Raw genomic sequence first — 17277 nt, 5'->3', positions numbered from 1 at the left:
AGCCTCCCACTGGCCAGCCTCCATACTCTCAAACATCTTCATCTGTTAAAAACTTTAACAGTACCTTTATTCAGCAGTAGTTGTACTTCAGTTTAATACCTTCTGTAGGTTATTGGCATATAAGTAGTCGATAATCCTGTTTGTACTTTTTTTAGCTCTGAATTTGTTCAATGTGTTTGGGTTTTTTTTCAGGCTTGCTGGGTTCTTCATTATTTTTGTGAAGTCAAATTTAAGAGTGACCAGAATCTGCAGACAGCCTTAGAACTCACAAGACGGTGTCTGATAGATGATAGGGAAATGCCTGTGAAAGTGGAAGCTGCAATAGCACTTCAAGTTCTGATCAGTAATCAAGAGAAAGGTAGCTCTTTTTTCTTACAGCTGCAGCAAGTTTTAATGGAATAGGCATGAATATTGCAATGTTCAGGGAGACTTGTTCTCTTCTTTCCTGATGATAATTTACTACTTAAAATTGTAATTTGTAATCACTTACTGTAATTTTTCAACTGGAAAATATTATATTACAATTTCATGGTACAAGAAATCTTGTTTTATAGCACCTGATCATTGAATCAGAAATACAGTGGCAGTACAGGGATATCTGTCAGCATGTATTTATCTTTTTTAAAAAAATTGTGTTTATCCTGTCAGGCTTTCCATTGCTCAGTATTCCTGAAGCTGGCGTAAATGCCAAAAAGCAAATATAAATTCTGTATCAGATAACTTTGTCTAATTTGTCAAAAATGCATATGTACTATGTACCCATTCCTGTTCAATTAAAATTTGCATTGATAAGTAATCTTGCATTTCATAAAGACTGTAGAACTCTGATTTTTATACTTTGGTTATGATCCTTTTGGTAGATATCTCTATTTAAAAATTGTTCTGAATATTAGTAATGCTGTAATGTCTTATAGTGCCCATGATTTTGGCATATTGATGCCAAAGCACTAAAAAGTATATATTGTCTTTCATATTCTGATACTGTAGTTTTGTAAGAATGTAAATTCAAATATTGCCACTTGTTTTACAGCTAAAGAATATATTACTCCATTCATTAGACCTGTAATGCAAGCTTTACTTCATATTATAAGAGAGACTGAAAATGATGATCTTACTAATGTGATTCAGAAGATGATCTGTGAATATAGTGAAGAAGTTACCCCAATTGCAGTAGAAATGACACAGCATTTGGTAAGAATTTCTGTTGACTTAGGAAGATGTTTAGTATGTGAAGGATTGGTGTTTAAAATTAAGATAGTTGTCCACCTGTTGTTTCTCCAGTCTAAGTGTAGTGATACAGATAATTTTCTTCTACATTTAGACTGTATTTTCTCAAAAGTGGCTTCATAACTTGCGCTAAATGGAAATTTATTAGAATGATTATAGAACTGTTAGAGAAATCTTTGTATTTTTTCACTGTAATGTTAATAATGAATTTCAGTGGCACATTTGAGGTAGTCTCTGCAATGTGACATAGGTTTTCTGTTTTAAAATGGGAAATTAAAAAGCAGATTTTTAATAAAAATATCTGGTGTGAAAATACGTTGTATGTAATGTGAGAATGAAATTGATTCTGCAGGAGAAATTCAGAACTTGAATAGCCATATCTAGCAAGTTGTACCAATGGTTTCAAAAACAGAGGTCAGCTCAGTGCTTCTCTATTGAAGGCCCTTGCCTTGGAGTTTAAATTGTTTGTGTGTCCTCTCTGGGAATGCCTGCAAAGTGGTCCAGTCTAGTTCAGCTACCAATTAAACCTTGTGTCAGAAAAACTTGCTCCAGAAAATGTATTCTTTTGCTTGGAAAGTGGTGTCATTTGTATCTTCTTATTCATGAATAGACAAAGGATGACACTTTAAAGGGCTTAACGTTCAAATTTCATCAATCCTGAAAACAAACTCTGGAATGGCATAGTCAACTTCTAATGTTAATATACATTTTCTTATCAGAAGTCCTCCGTAAATCTTCTAGAGTACCAGACTTGCACAATTGTTTGTCTCCAAGCATGTCCTTGTTAAATGACATATATATGGTTTGTTTTGCTGTTACATGCAGGCAATGACATTTAACCAGGTGATCCAGACTGGGCCAGATGAGGAGGGCAGTGATGACAAAGCAGTGACAGCAATGGGAATCTTGAATACTATTGATACACTTCTCAGTGTAGTTGAAGATCACAAGGAAGTAAGTAGAAATTACTTTAATTACATGTTGGCAATATGTATTGTCTAAGACACTGAAAGCCTTCTGTAGTTCCAGTGTTCCTGGACATTGTTATCTGAAAAACTGTCCTATTGGCCAAAAAAGCTTAAAATAGAAAGCAGTGAAGTCCCTTATGCAACAAAGTTGTAACAGAGTGGGTCACATTTCTAACAGAATACATGGAGTAATAAAGCATAAATGTTGCCACAGTATTTTCCACAATAATGTAGGTCCTTGTTCAAATGGGAGAGGAAACTTGTCTCTTTAACAGGTGGAACTGTCAGCTCAGCTGGAAGAACCCATTTGATTTGATGAGGTCTGCCTTTCAAAGAAAAGAGATAAAACGTCAGTTAGCTTTGAACATTGACTCTGCTGCCTTAGTTTGCTCTCTGCAGCAGAATCAATGTCTGTAAATACAGCTGTTGTGGCTGTGCTAAATGATAGGTTTTTTACATGCCTAATCTGCACTGTGGGATTAAAACATTTGTTGTTTAGTTTTGTTATACTGAATGGACTAACTTCTGTCCAGAGTACAGCTTGTTTGAAAGATGCTGATTAAAATCCTTCTTGACAAAGTCAGCTACTGTTTTTTGATAAATACATTATAGCTTTTTAGTGACTAAACAGTAATAAATTGTACTCTCAGGGCTCTGAAGACTTCACTGAGGGAGCAGCATAATATGAACTCTGAATGCCCAAGGGTGCAATACAGTGCTGGCATCCAGTAAACAAGGGACGAGTTCAGCTCATTTACTTGTTAAAGCTGCTCAGCAAGCTTGTAATATAATTGGTTTTGTCAGCAAATTCTTGCTATCTAAATGAAAAGTTTGTGTAACAGTATGCTAGTCTTGAGGAACTCAATTGTAAAATGTTGATCAGTAAAGAGACATCTCACACATGATGACCAGTGTTGCAAGAGATAAGGGTATTTAGCTGATTAGTTTCAAATCCTGTTCTGCATAGCTAAGACCAGAAACTCAACCCCTATTTGTCCCTGTGCAAGGTAAGTGTCCTAAACAGGCTGAAGACTATTTTGGTGGACTTGTCTTTCTGTGGACTAATAAATACTGGGAAGAGTGTTTGAATCTGTAGACCAGCATTTACACTTACTGTCTGCTTACAATATGAACATCCTAAGCTGGGTTAGGGAGGTGGTTTATGTTTGTTCATTGGTTGGTTTTGATTTTTTTTATATTTCTCTTTTCTGGAACAGCAAATGCTTCCTGCAACTTCCATTGTTTACTGGTTTGATATATATATTTACTTATTGTGTGTCTTAATGGATTGAACTGTTGCATGGGGTTACTGTCAGGCTTTTCTTTTTAGAATCATAGAATAGTTAGGGTTGGAAAGGACCTTGAGATCATCTAGTTCCAACCCCCCTGCCATGGGCAGTGACACCCCACACTAAACCATGCCACCCAAGGCTCTGTCCAACCTGGCCTTGAACACCGCCAGGGATGGAGCATTCACAACTTCCTTGGGCAACCCATTCCAGTGCCTCACCACCCTCACAGTAAAGAATTTCTTCCTTATATCCAATCTAAACTTCCCCTGTTTAAGTTTGAACCCGTTACCCCTTGGCCTGTCACTACAGTCCCTAATGAAGAGTCCCTCCCCAGCATCCCTATAGCTCCCCTTCAGATACTTGAAGGCTGCTGTGAGGTCTCCACGCAGCCTTCTCTTCTCCAGGCTGAACAGCCCCAACTTTCTCAGCCTGTCTCCATACGGGAGGTGCTCCAGTCCCCTGATCATCCTCGTGGCCCTCCTCTGGACTTGTTCCAACAGTTCCATGTCCTTTTTGTGTTGAGGACACCAGAACTGCACACAATACTCCAAGTGAGGTCTCACGAGAGCAGAGTAGAGGGGCAGGATCACTTCCTTTGACCTGCTGGTCACGCTCCTTTTGATGCAGCCCAGGATATGGTTGGATGCCCTATAATGAGAGTCTTCCAGTATTCAAAGAATATTCAAAAACCACCTTGTGTTAAAAAGTGTTTTACAGATCCTTAGCCAGAGTGCTGCTCTTACACATTTAGTGCTCTAAAATATGAGAAATTTTGAATTGTTTTTAGAAAACTATATTGTATAGAATATTGTATAATATTGTATAGAAACTGCTTTGAGTAGTTTTATTTTAAAATGTGTTTAATTTCAACTCAAAAATATTGAAAACAGTCATAAATCTCATGTTTTTTGCAGATTACCCAGCAGCTGGAAGGCATCTGTTTGCAAGTCATTGGAACAGTTTTGCAGCAGCATGTATTAGGTATATGTACTTCTGTTGGCTATTTTTTTAAGTGTATGGGAGAGGCATTAAATTTGGATTCCATTTGTTTTAGAGTTCTATGAGGAGATCTTTTCTTTGGCTCATAGTCTGACCTGTCAACAAGTTTCTGCACAAATGTGGCAGCTACTTCCTCTTGTTTTTGAAGTCTTTCAGCAGGATGGCTTTGATTATTTTACTGGTAAGTAACATAAATCAGACGAATGGTTTCATATAAGTGATTTCAGCCATACAGTGAACTGCATCTTGATTGCAATGTTAGGAGAACACTTAAGTGAGGTTACGCTTAAAGTATTTATTTCTGCTATGCTGCAACTAGACTCGTTTTGCTAAAGATGCATGCTTATCTTGACAAACATTAAGCAAGAACTGTAATTAACTTATTAATACATAGATTTTAACCTGATTTTTAACAGCTCATCTCATAAAACAGACAATATCTTAACTGTGATCATTCTTCTGTTAATACAGACATGATGCCTCTCTTGCATAATTATGTTACTGTTGATACAGACACACTTCTGTCAGACACAAAGTATCTTGAAATGATCTACAGTATGTGCAAGAAGGTAAGCAGATTCCTTTGTGATAACAAAACCTGTGATCTCTGAAGTAACACACTCTTAAACTGGGTAATGTTTTCCACAACAGCAGACTCTGAAACTGAAGAATTTTTGACATCAGCTGCTACAGCATTATGCTATTTAGCATCCTGTGTGATTCCACAAATGAAGTTATTGCAGAGAAATTAAGGGGTTGCATCAAATTTCAGATATATGCTTTTGCTAAAAAGGGAAAATAAATTGTACACAACAGAAGTGGGTTTTGTGCATGCGTGTTTGGTGTCTTACGCACTGTGTGTCCAGGCATGCAAAACGTGTATGCATAATGCAAAAGGCAGACGGTTTCTTTAGCTGATATTTGTAGCCTCACTATGACTGTGATACCACATAACATACGTATGCTAAAGGTCTTAAATCCATGAGCAGGGATGGAAAGTAGAGGGATACAAATAGAGAGATATTTTCCCAAGTTCATGCTAAATTGGTGATGAAATCTGGGACTTGTTTGACTCAGTCCAGTCACTTTTGGGCAGTATTTAGTTTCTCAGCGTCTGTGTATTATAGGTAGCTGCCAACTGGGCTTCCTTCATCCAATCAATATGTAGAATACAAAGCTTTCCAGAATGTTAGCCCTGTGCGAGGAACTTAATACTATTTTGTAAGGTGGTGTTAATGTTTTATAATCTCCAACAGTGATTTGTGGGGATTTCAGTTTTCCAATTATGGATATCATGTGTTGTGTCTGTGTAAAAACTAGGGGGAATTGTCAGCTGCCCTGCCCGTGGTATTTCCTGAGTAATTCTTTTGATGATGTTTAGACACGATAGTTAGTAACTCTTGTTAGCCTCTTTGAAAACAAGTTGCAACCAGGCTGATTATAAATGCCTGAACATTATAAAAAAGAAAAATAGCTGTTCTAACCTCTTAGTGATGAGTGTTTTATTAGCTGAGCACAATAAATCTTTAACCCAGAAGTTTTGAGTGTTGTTTTGTTAGGTATTTATATATCCCGCTAGGTATCCCAAATTTGCAAATACAGTTTTTTACAAATTCAGTATCTGAATTATAAGAAAAGTTTATTTTGTGTATGGGAATAAACCTTTGCAAAATGGCAGCTGATGCTTATATGGTTACTGTTGTAAGCTCTGCCTCTATAGAGTTGTTGAGTATTTGTACCTGTAGATTAGTTTTACCCATGTTCCATGATGCTTCAGTCTCTAGTTGTGATACTGAGCCATTGCTGTAGGTTTGGCTGCTGTACTGATGGGTGTTTCTGCTAGCATTGTATTAGAGGGGGTAAATTGATGTCAGCTTTTCCAAGCAGAGCAGAGGATGAAAAATTCTTCTGGACAGGATATCATCAACAGTAATTGTTCTTTTTCAGGTCCTTACAGGAGTTGCTGGAGAAGATGCAGAATGTCATGCAGCAAAGCTGTTAGAAGTAATTATTCTTCAGTGTAAAGGACGTGGCATTGATCAGGTTGGTAACAGCTTTGGTTGTTACAACTACTGTTTAAAATGTATTTTATTCTTGAATATTAATTGATTATGTATTAACATCAGTTCTCTTCCAAGAAGTTTGTGTAGTGTAGCTAATAATCCTGTCTGCTACTTCAGTGTTACTCAGTTAGCAGCCCCACAGAGGCTGTTATTACACACTGTCTCCAGAGTTCAGGACACTGCAAAACTCTGAAAGTTTTTGTGAATCTGGAACAGTACTGTTTTAGGAGCATCTTCGTTCATAAAGTTGATTAATTATATTCTAAGTTAATTCTGGTGAAAATTATTCAATCTGTCAAGTTAATAGCCTTGAAATAAATAAGAATGAAAATGAAATTCCTAGAATCCCAATATCATAGAGGAACCAGGGACTTCATTATGCACATATGCAAGTTGGAATTTGAGAGAGGAATTTGTGTTTCTCTGCTGTGTGCATGACAAGCACTGTATAATAGCTGTTTAAACACTTGCATGTTTTTTAATAATTGTGGATATGATCCCTGGAAACTTTGATTTTTAACTCATTTGAAAGAAAATCTTCTACATCAAATTGTTTGTTTTTTAGTGTGACATCTCTGAAGAGACTGGTCCTTCGAAGAGCTGTTTCTTTGGAATGTTAGCATTATCTCTTGACTTTGTTATGGATATTAAAAAACCACTAAGTTGATTTTTCTGGAAACACGTTTCCTCTGTTTTTCTTTTCTGACACACAGGATTACAGGACCAAGAATTGCATCTACTGTGCATGATGTCACAAAATCCATGTGCCTGGAGTAGATAAAATCTTATCAGCTTTACATTTCCTTTTTGTTTATGACTTCTGCTGGCACTTAAAAATTATTCTCATTGTTTGCCCTCTGCATTTATGCGCCTCATTGGGTTTATGCAGTTTCTCAACTTTAGTGTGAAATACAGAACTACAAGGTTTATTTTTGGTCACTAAATTTGTAACGTTTCTCACTCTTCAGTGTATACCCTTATTTGTGGAAGCTGCATTAGAGAGATTGACCAGAGAAGTGAAAACAAGTGAACTGCGAACAATGTGCCTCCAGGTTGCCATAGCTGCTTTGTATTACAATCCTCATCTACTATTAAATACATTGGAAAATCTTCGTTTCCCCAATAATGTGGAGCCTGTCACTAATCATTTTATAACACAATGGCTTAGTGACGTGGACTGTTTCTTGGGGTAAGTGTTTCTAGTTTGGAAGATTATTCTCTGTGATACACCCCTTTATTACCTGCTTGTAAACTGTAACAAAACTTGCAACCTTTTAATTGTTTTGTTTTGTAGACTTCATGATAGAAAGATGTGTGTGCTTGGCTTATGTGCTCTTATTGATCTGGAGCAAATACCGCAGGTTTTAAATCAAGTTGCTGGCCAGATCCTGCCAGCTTTTATCCTTTTATTTAATGGATTGAAAAGAGCATATGCCTGTCATGCAGAACATGAAAATGACAGTGATGATGATGATGAAGCTGAAGAAGATGAGGAGACAGGTATGGAAACTGAAATGTTGCCATTACTTTGTATATTTTCTTTGTTGGTTTTTTTTCTTTTTGAATGGAGATGCTGAGTTCCTGCTGTCATTTAACCCAGCTGGCAACTAAGTACCACACAGCTGCTCGCTCACTTCTCTCCCCAAACAACCGAAAAAATCCCCAACAATAAACACAAGTGATGCGCAGTACAGTCGCCCACCATCCGCAGACCAGTACCTAGCCTGACTCGAGCAGCGATTTGTCCCTCCTGGATGATTCCCCCCAGTTTATATACTGGGTATGATGCGCTGTGGTATGGAATACCACTTTGGTTAGTTTGGGTCAGGGGTCCTGTCTCTGCTCCCTCCCAGCCTCACTGGCAGAGCATGACAGACTGAAAAGTCCTTGACCAGAGTAAGTGCCACTGAGCGACAACTAAACCACTGCATCATTCTCAGACTAAAGCCAAAACACAGCACTGCACCAGCTACTAGGAAGAAAATTAACTCTATCCCAGCTGAAGCCAGGACAGTTCCCTTTTTGGAATCCTTCAGAGTTCCCCAATTCCAAAAATCAAAAGCTGCAGTATAACACTGGACATGTTTTAATGACTTTCAAGTCTATCTGACTTAGTTTTTAAGAGGAACTGGAAAGTAATTTCCTAGGCTGTCTCTTCAAAGTCACATTGAGCTAGCTTGTATGTGTGGATGCTGTCATTGCTGAAAGGAATTACTACCAGGATGTGTTTCCCATTTGAGTGAGGGGTTAAGAGTCAGCACAAGGAGTTTCCAGGAGTCATCCTAATCCATTGTGCAGTTTGGACTATATATTACAAACTGTCCCATGAGCTCCTGGTGTTTTAGCTGTGTGTGGAAAATAATAGTTCCTAGATTTTGGTTTTTTTTTTCTTTTCCCCTCCCCCATCTGCCCTGGACTAACACAATCTCAACTTCATCAGCCTTTATAGACTTTATTCATACAGTTATTTCACAAGCTTTCACATTGTTTGCCATCTTCTTTATATGAAGTTCAAAATTACCTACAACTTCCCCCTGCTTCTTTCTTCCACCTTTCCCTATACTTTTCTTAAGCTTTTAGTTCATGTTTCCTATTTTTATCTTTCCATCATCAACTTGGTGTCTTTCTGAGTGATTGTTTGGAACAGTTTTCCATACTCAAAGGAATATCTGTTTTCATCTATCTACTTAAAGCAGAGTTTCTTTTTTATCTCTGCTGCTGAATTCTGGACTCTCATAACTACATTGTCATTCATACTACTACATTTTGTATTTCTCCAGCATTATTTTCAATAGCCCTTTTGAATGTGCCTTTAAAAGTGTTTTCATTAAGTTATTTCAGACTTTTGTTGGAGCACAAATACTGCTTTGCTAAAAGTTTTATCAAGAGCTGTTCCAAACTATCTGGATTTACATTTTTCTCTATACTTTTTTGTGATAATTAGATTTCCCCACTTCCACAGTTGGTGTGAGGGAAGAGTGTCTGGGTGGGGCAGGTAATGGCATTAGGAGAGGAGTTCAATGAGCCTTCCCCCTTTCTAGTCTGCACTCTGCTGTTGCATTGCTTGTTTTGCATAACTGGCCATCTTCTTACAGAATTGTTCTTGCTATTCTTGGAATAAACTTTATTTTTGTATGCTGTTTAATTCAGAGGAACTGGGGAGTGATGAAGATGACATTGATGAAGATGGTCAAGAATATCTAGAAATTCTAGCAAAACAGGCAGGTGAAGATGGAGATGATGAAGACTGGGAAGAAGATGATGCTGAAGAGACTGCTTTGGAAGGCTATTCCACAATTATTGATGATGAAGACAACCCTATTGATGAATATCAGATATTTAAAACAATTTTTCAGAGTAAGTAACTTTATTTCGTTTCCTGGCTAACAAATTTTTTTTTAACTTTAGCGTATACTGTTGTAAACTAGAACCTGTTGAAAGCTTCCAAACAAGCTTTTCAGTATGTGCTTTGAACAAATTCTGTCTTTGGAAAGGGGAAGCAATCATTAAACTTTTAAGAGCAGGGGGAGATGCTTTTTAATTAATTTATGATGGGAGGGAAGAGGTCAGAGGTTGGTTTTAAGTGTTTTTAAACATCTTGAATTGTGTAACCCTAACTGAATATTTTTCTGACTAAAATGGGAGTGAGTTAGTAAGCTTTGAGTTACAGAACATTTTAATGAACAGTTTCCTTTTGCTTATGTGTTCTTTCTCTTGCAGCAATTCAGAATCGTAACCCTGTGTGGTACCAAGCTTTGACACAGGGTCTTAATGAAGAACAAAGAAAACAATTGCAGGACATAGCAACTCTGGCAGATCAGAGGCGGGCAGCACATGGTATTTTCCCCCCTTTCTACAATTAATTGCTTCCTTTGCTGCTTGAAAGCTGTTTATGTGCTCAAGAAGCATAACACAGAAAATGTCTGTAATTCAAGCCTGATAATGTCTTCAGCAAAGCAGGGTTGCTTTACACTCCAGAAGTGTTTGAAATCTCTTAAAACTGTCAGGTCACAAAGCCTCAATATACAAATTGTCTGGCAGGCCACAGGTGTAAGGAATGATAGAAATGACTTAATGAAGTGGCCAAGTAAATAAAAGCATGTTTGTCATAGTGGCTTAGATTTGGAAACAAATTATTTGATTACCTGAAGGTGGATGAACTCTAGCTGTGGTAAAAGACACATCAAGTGGCTGATAACTTATTTCCTGATGTGACCCAGTCCAGCTGGGTTAGATATTGATAGACAATGGGTGGAAGAATATCAAATAATGCAAGTAGAATCCATCTGTAAAGGTATATCATCAAGCCTGTTAAATATTTGAGAGTGTTGCTCTTCAATATAGATAGTACAGATTTAAAAATATAGGAAAGGGGGCAGATCTTCCGGGGGGGGGGGGGGGGGTTGGTTGGGTTGGGGTTTTTTTTGCCAGTTTTCCCAGGTGTTTGAGATAAGACAATAAATATCGCTCTTTAAAGTCAAGGCTAAATTTTGAGTGATTGGTCCAGTCTCATATCCTGCATCTTACTGAGCAATTACTACAAGATGTTTTAAAAAGAGAAATTCACAGATTTTTCAATAAAAGATTGGTAGTGAGAATGCACATTTTATAAGTACTTTTTGTCAGAAAACAGCTTCAATTGCCTCACAAAGCTTGTGTCCAGAATGATCCACTTTTAATGGTTATAACATAGTTTCCCTGTGACCTCCGTCAAGCTCTAGACATCATACTGATGAGGTTATGTTCTACTTGTGCATTTTATGAAGAATTGAGTTGTTTTGTCATTTTCTTTTTCAGCTGCTTATTCATAGTGCAAGTTAAGTTCAGATTGTGAAGTTTAACTTGAGCAACTAGATTATTACAGGAAAATCATGCTTACTATCAGAGCATAGTGATACCCCATTTAGGCTATCTACCACATATGGGGACATCCTGTTAGAAGGAATATAATTATCTCTCATTAATGTAGGTAAGAAGAATTTCCATAAGCTAAGAGATTTGTCTTCTGTGCACTATGGAGCCAGGAGGGAACAAAGCAATGCTCCCCAGGTCATGTTCTCCTCCTGTCCTTCGTCAGCCATGGCAGCACTTTTCTGGCCTGTTTCGAAAGAAACTGAGACAAAATGCAGATCCTCTAGCTAATGAGATGACTTTGTATTCCCAGACAGAGAGAGATTACAACTATTTTTGAGGTAGGAGAAAGCTCCTAGACTAGAAATAAGACATTAATAAGTGTTGTTATCTTGACCTGGGAATAATATAAACCACCTTCAGCATTATCTAGATTGTAGTAGAGGTACAACATAAATTACCAATCTAATTTTCAGTTGTCCATGTATATTAGAGCTTGTGAAAACTAGTGTTACACTAATGTCTGAAGGACAGAATATGCAGCTAATAAAACCAGACAGCTTAACTATCACTGTTATTTACAGTGATGGATATGTGGGCCTCAGATGCCTAAAGATCTTAAGTTTTGGTTGAAAATGAAAAGGATAAATTTGGTAGTTTTCTCTCAGAATTGTGTTATATGGTCTAGTAACCTAAACTGCAGATTATCTGCCTGGTTACAGGTGAGGAAATGCGGGTATACTAAAAATGTCTGTTTCATGTGCTTTAGTGGCTATCTGTGCTTGTATTGTTGAATTGAAATAGGAACACTGGAATATTTAGTTAATATCTGTGTACTGCTTTTTTGTACATGTGCTCTGTTACTGATTTGACTGAAAAGTCTGTTAATGTTAATTAGAAAGAATTGGGTGACTATTAGCAAGTTTAGAAGTCCACCAACCATTCAGGTCCTATTTCTGAAATGTGAAAAATTATAAACTTGTGTCCAAAAGCTGAATTGTGGGCTTTTAAAAGATAAGTTAATTTAAGCATAGCTATAACAATATTGATAAATAAATAGTCCATCTGTTGTTTGGGGGCCTGGCACATTTCCACTTTGTGGGTGCTGATCACTCTCCTGGGTAACCCTACATTAAACCTCTGAGAGACTCAAAACAGTCAGTCACAAAATCTTAATCTGTCTTCCCCCCCCCCTACACACACACTAAAATATCTTCCTTCTGTTTTTTTTTTTTTTTGTTTTGTTTTAGAATCCAAAATGATTGAAAAGCATGGAGGATACAAATTCAATGCTCCGGTTGTGCCAACTTCATTTAATTTTGGAGGCCCTGCCCCAGGAATGAATTGAAATTATCACTTTTCCTGCTACTGTGTGATTGTAGTGAAGAGCTTGTGTTCCTCCCAATAGTGGTTCCAGAACTGGTTCATGTTATCTACAACTCACTCTAAGCTAATTGATAAATAGAATGGACAAAAGCCCCAGAAGAGGGACCTGGTCATGCAACCTAATACTGGAAAGCAAACTAGAGGTTTTATTGAAGATAGGAAGAATCTGAACTTAAAGCTTCAAATGACACACTTTGGAAATCGGAAATCAAGAGGGGACGTCATGAAGGCAGCTTTTCTTTTTCTGAAGAAAAAATACAGGCATGGGCTGCAGGACTATTTAAAATGTCTCATTTACAGTACAAGCTAAAAGGCAGACCTGATTTTTACACCTGTGGCAGTATGAGTATTTGCCCAATATATTTCCCGTTTCTCCATTCCTATTGGGTGTCTATTCTTTTAATGTAAATAAGATAAGGTAATCAGATAGCCTTACTTAATCTTCCTCATTTCCATTTATAAAGATTGTTCATATGTAGAATATTGGACACTTAATGTAGCACTACATAACTGATAAATCTGTAAATGAATTAGCACTTTCATATTGAAACAAGCCTGCTAGCCTATGTACAAAAATAGCAAAATGTTTGCTGTTTATAAAAATAAAAAATAAGGGATGTATTGGGGAAAATAATTTCCAGGTATTAATTTAAAATGAACTAGCAGTTTTGTACCTGGTGACTTTGTGGTGCAGTCACCTCTGGTTGTGACTTGAATTCGGTTATGTAAAAAGGGGTTAGTGATATTTCATTGCTGCTAAAGAAAAAATAGCAACACCCTCTGTGTCCTTTGTTTTTCTTAAAGATCTCACTTACAAGGTAAAATTTGGATACAGATATGTACTGTAAGCACTGAGGAAAATGTTATCTTTTCTAAAGCAGGTAAATAAGGTGTGTGAAGTTCTGCTCTTACAGAGTCAATTGAAGTGTGTGGATGAAATGTCTATACATTCAGTCTGTTAAAAACACAACAGTTTAATTTGGCTAATCTGGGCTATGATCTACAAAGGTAATTTTTTCCCCTAATTTTGCAAAATACTCTTTTTTTTTTTTTTCAGCCTGTATAGTAGTGCTGGTGCACTACTCTTGCATTTCAGTCCCCTTCTTTCTGCACTCCCAGTATTCGTGTGTGCTGTTGTCTGCCTGATCCAGACAGTGTATTTGAAGTTTTGCCAATCTTTCATTTTTGAAGCCACAATTTTCTTCCTTCAAAGTTGCTATAGTAACTAATATTTTAGCTAGAGAGGCAAAATACAGATCCCTCTGGGACCACTATCAAAACCACTGTATGAAGAAGCCAGCAGGGAGATGCTGTGAATGGGTTGGCTTAAATGCCCCCTTTTTCTTTTCTAAAAGCAAAAATCCATAGGTTTCTGATCTTCCCTTGAGATCGTTGGTGTCTTTTAAATCAGATGTTTTGGGTTTTGGTTTGTGGTTTGTTGTTTTTTTTTTTTTGTTTTTTTTTTTTTCTTTTGGCTGTTTTTATATAAAAATGTCACCTGCTGTTACAATGGATATTAAACAAGCTACCTTAATTTAATGTAAGCCTCCAAAATTTAAATACAGGTTAAAATAAACTGAGTTTATATCTGTAAAAATGAAATGAACATATATATATATTATGATACTCAAAATGCAGTCTTCAGAAAATTGGTTTGTGTGGTGTGTTTTTTTGCATCAGCAGAGTAGCAGGAATTGGTGGTTTGGGGTTTGCTTGACGGGCTGACCAGCACCATGCTCTGCCTTCCATTTGCTGCACAACCGCTAGCACTTCTCTGGGCAGGTGTAATGGGTTTTTCCAGTCACTCCTCTCTGGTCTGCCTTTCTTCAGCAAACAGAATTCCCTGCGCACACAGTGCTACGTGAGAGACTGAGCCAGGACTATAATGCCACGTTGCCCTAGCCGAATACCAAAGGGATACTTTAAAAACAGATTGGGGACTTAAAAGGATGGATATTGTACCTGATGTGGAAAAGCCTAAAAAATTAAGCCTTGAATGACAGTATCCATTACAGTAGTGGTATGAGAACCACAGTAGTACTTTTGAATCTTTAGCTGACTGGCCAAGTGCATATAGCAGAACTGTTTGGGTTTTTTTGTAAATGTGTGGCTCATGAGCACGTACGGGTGTACACCGGCTTCAAGATATCTCTAGACAAGGTTTTATTTTTGTAGACAAAAAGTGAAAGACATAATTACAGCATGCCTTTTCCTGTGCATTCCTTGACCTTGAAAAATGCCCAGTTTGACATAATTTCTGAACATCTGCTTGTTGGTATCTGCTTATCTTGTTACACATCCCCAGAAATGTACGAGAACCTTTTAGGATGGATGAGACACTCTGCCTCACAGTGGAAGATGCAACAGAGCAGGAGTGAGAAGGCTCCACATACAAAGCATACTGAAAAAATGAGGGGGAAATCACCAATTTTAGTGCCATTGTCATTTCTGGAACAATTACATTTTTCAAGTCACGAGTCAAGGGAAGAATTTTATCTTGGTGTGAGGAATACAGTCTTACTTCAAGGGTGCTTTTATGTGTTGCTAGGCTGGTTAGCAAGGAGCATATTTTTTAAGAATGGATTTAGAACTTTGCTTTCTTTTGCTCCAAGAAATGTATTTATATAAATTGCAAAACAATTTTGCATTGTTGTTGGTGGTGATAGTGCATTTTGTGATGCAATATATCAATTTCAGTGATAACACTTATGTCACATTTAAAATTGATCTTCCTTCTAGAACTTGCATTTATCCATTCCATTTTCAAGGATAATGCAACTCTAAAGGAAGAGGTGGGAAATTTAAAGCCTCTGTTTTTTTTCTATTATGGAAGATCTTGGATTAATAAACATCTAAAGCAAATCCTTATCTTCACTCATCTCAGTGTGGTGTTTTGAATGTAGCTGTATTCTTATAGTACTTTGGAGTCCTGTTCTAGTTACACAGCTCTAAGCTTTCCATTTTCCTCTCTAAAATACTTCTTCAGGCAAATGTTAGGCACAACCACTGTTCTCTTAACTGTGTTAAATGTAAAAGGCTTTCTCAAACACTGTTTTTTAAATGTTGCCATACTGGATAAATTTAGTAACTTTTTTTCCTAAATCAACACCCTTAAAATAATTTTTCATAGTTGTCAGCACAGTACAGCAAAGCTCCGTTCAAATCTCTTGTAGCCTAGAATTACTACTGCAAGAGTCAAGAAGTCTGCAGTGGATTAATTACCAAATACCTCACAATAAACAAGCACATCATTTTAATAATGCCTAGTAACCTCACTAATTTTATGGATTGATTTTTATGCTAAAGGAAACTTCTTCCTCTTGCCACCATCAGCTCTCAAATAGAAACATCATGAAGCTTCTCAGTGGGTTTGTATCTTTGCACATTTCCAGTGTTTTCCTTTTCAGTCCTTCCTCATACATATGTTCTCTTGCTAACTATTCTCACTTTTGTTTTCATCTTCGGTATGTGATCAGCAGTGGATGACCACCACCTCTGAATATCTATGCAGACATGGGCATTTGGTTTATTTTTGTTAAATGTAGTTAGGTAGAGCACTGCAGTTCCACATTTCCACTCAATTCAGTATCCCAAGTTTTCACCTGAATGCAAAAGTACAAGTTTATCAAAATTTGGAAGTTTGGAACATCCAAGGCTGGCTGTGTTCTGCTTTCACAGTCTGTAACAGCCAAAGCTGAGTTCCTTGAGCTGGGTTTTTCTCTTCCCTGTGTTCTGTGGGGCCTTCCACATACCCAGAATCAGGAATGTGGAAAAGCTGTCTGATGTTGTGATACTGATTACTACTTACTATCAGTTTCTGTCTTAAATGGTGTATCACTGGCTTGGTATTGTCATATTTCTGCTTTTTATAACAAAATGTTGATGCTAGAAACAACAAGCACTTGAGAATAGGACAAGAGTTGAGGATCTGACAGATGTTAATGAGTGATCTATTAACATGAAGGAGAACTATTAACAATGAGAACCCAAAACAGAATTTTATCTTGTCCTGGGTCTGCTACTGTATGTCAAATCAAAGTGATGGCAGTAATTTGTGTTCTGGGTGGGTGAAAGTTTCCAATTAATAAACAGGAAGGAAAACTTTAAAGTAAGAAAGCAAAACTGCTGTTAGCCCTATTCTGGAATAAGCTAGTTTAGCTGTTACTGTCTGACTGCAAGATTTTAGAGCTATTATTCTGGAGGCAGAAAAATCTTAAATGCTTTAATGTCTTATGTTCAAAAAGCTCAAGGTAAGCCCTACAGATCTGGGCACATTGTCCTATCGGTGGTAATAGTTAATGTTAATTGCACAGTTGGATTTTCTTCAAAAATTATCTACCGAAATAGTTGTAATATCCTTTAATTGCCCGAGGAGCCGTTGTTGAGCTAGTGCACGTTTCCATCTAAGGATAAATATTCTCAACGTAGCTTTAAGAAGAGAGTCCTTATCCGCAAGAGCTGGGCTGAAATGACAAAAGATACCGTGCCCCG

General features: G+C 37.2%; 1 protein-coding gene across 3 annotated transcripts in view; it reads left to right on the top strand.

Annotated features, from left to right (window-relative positions):
• The window catches only part of IPO7 (importin 7), a 41539-nt gene extending 24275 nt beyond the window's left edge, over positions 1-17264 (top strand). For all 3 annotated transcript variants that reach the window (XM_080617203.1, XM_080617204.1, XM_080617205.1), the window contains exons 14-25: positions 193-358; positions 1031-1191; positions 2053-2181; positions 4402-4468; positions 4542-4667; positions 4958-5055; positions 6434-6529; positions 7518-7738; positions 7844-8049; positions 9700-9906; positions 10270-10386; positions 12651-17264. In XM_080617203.1, the coding sequence (XP_080473329.1) occupies positions 193-358; positions 1031-1191; positions 2053-2181; positions 4402-4468; positions 4542-4667; positions 4958-5055; positions 6434-6529; positions 7518-7738; positions 7844-8049; positions 9700-9906; positions 10270-10386; positions 12651-12748 (1692 nt within the window). In that variant the 3' untranslated portion in view covers positions 12749-17264. The remainder of the gene's footprint in view (positions 1-192; positions 359-1030; positions 1192-2052; positions 2182-4401; positions 4469-4541; positions 4668-4957; positions 5056-6433; positions 6530-7517; positions 7739-7843; positions 8050-9699; positions 9907-10269; positions 10387-12650) is intronic.
• The last annotated feature ends 13 nt before the right edge of the window (positions 17265-17277 follow it).

The sequence above is a fragment of the Psittacula echo genome (assembly GCF_963264785.1).
Source record: "Psittacula echo genome assembly, chromosome: 5".
NCBI classification, from domain to species: domain Eukaryota; kingdom Metazoa; phylum Chordata; class Aves; order Psittaciformes; family Psittacidae; genus Psittacula; species Psittacula echo.
The sequence above is the reverse complement of the archived record's forward strand: the minus strand, read 5'-3'. Positions and strand labels throughout refer to the sequence as shown.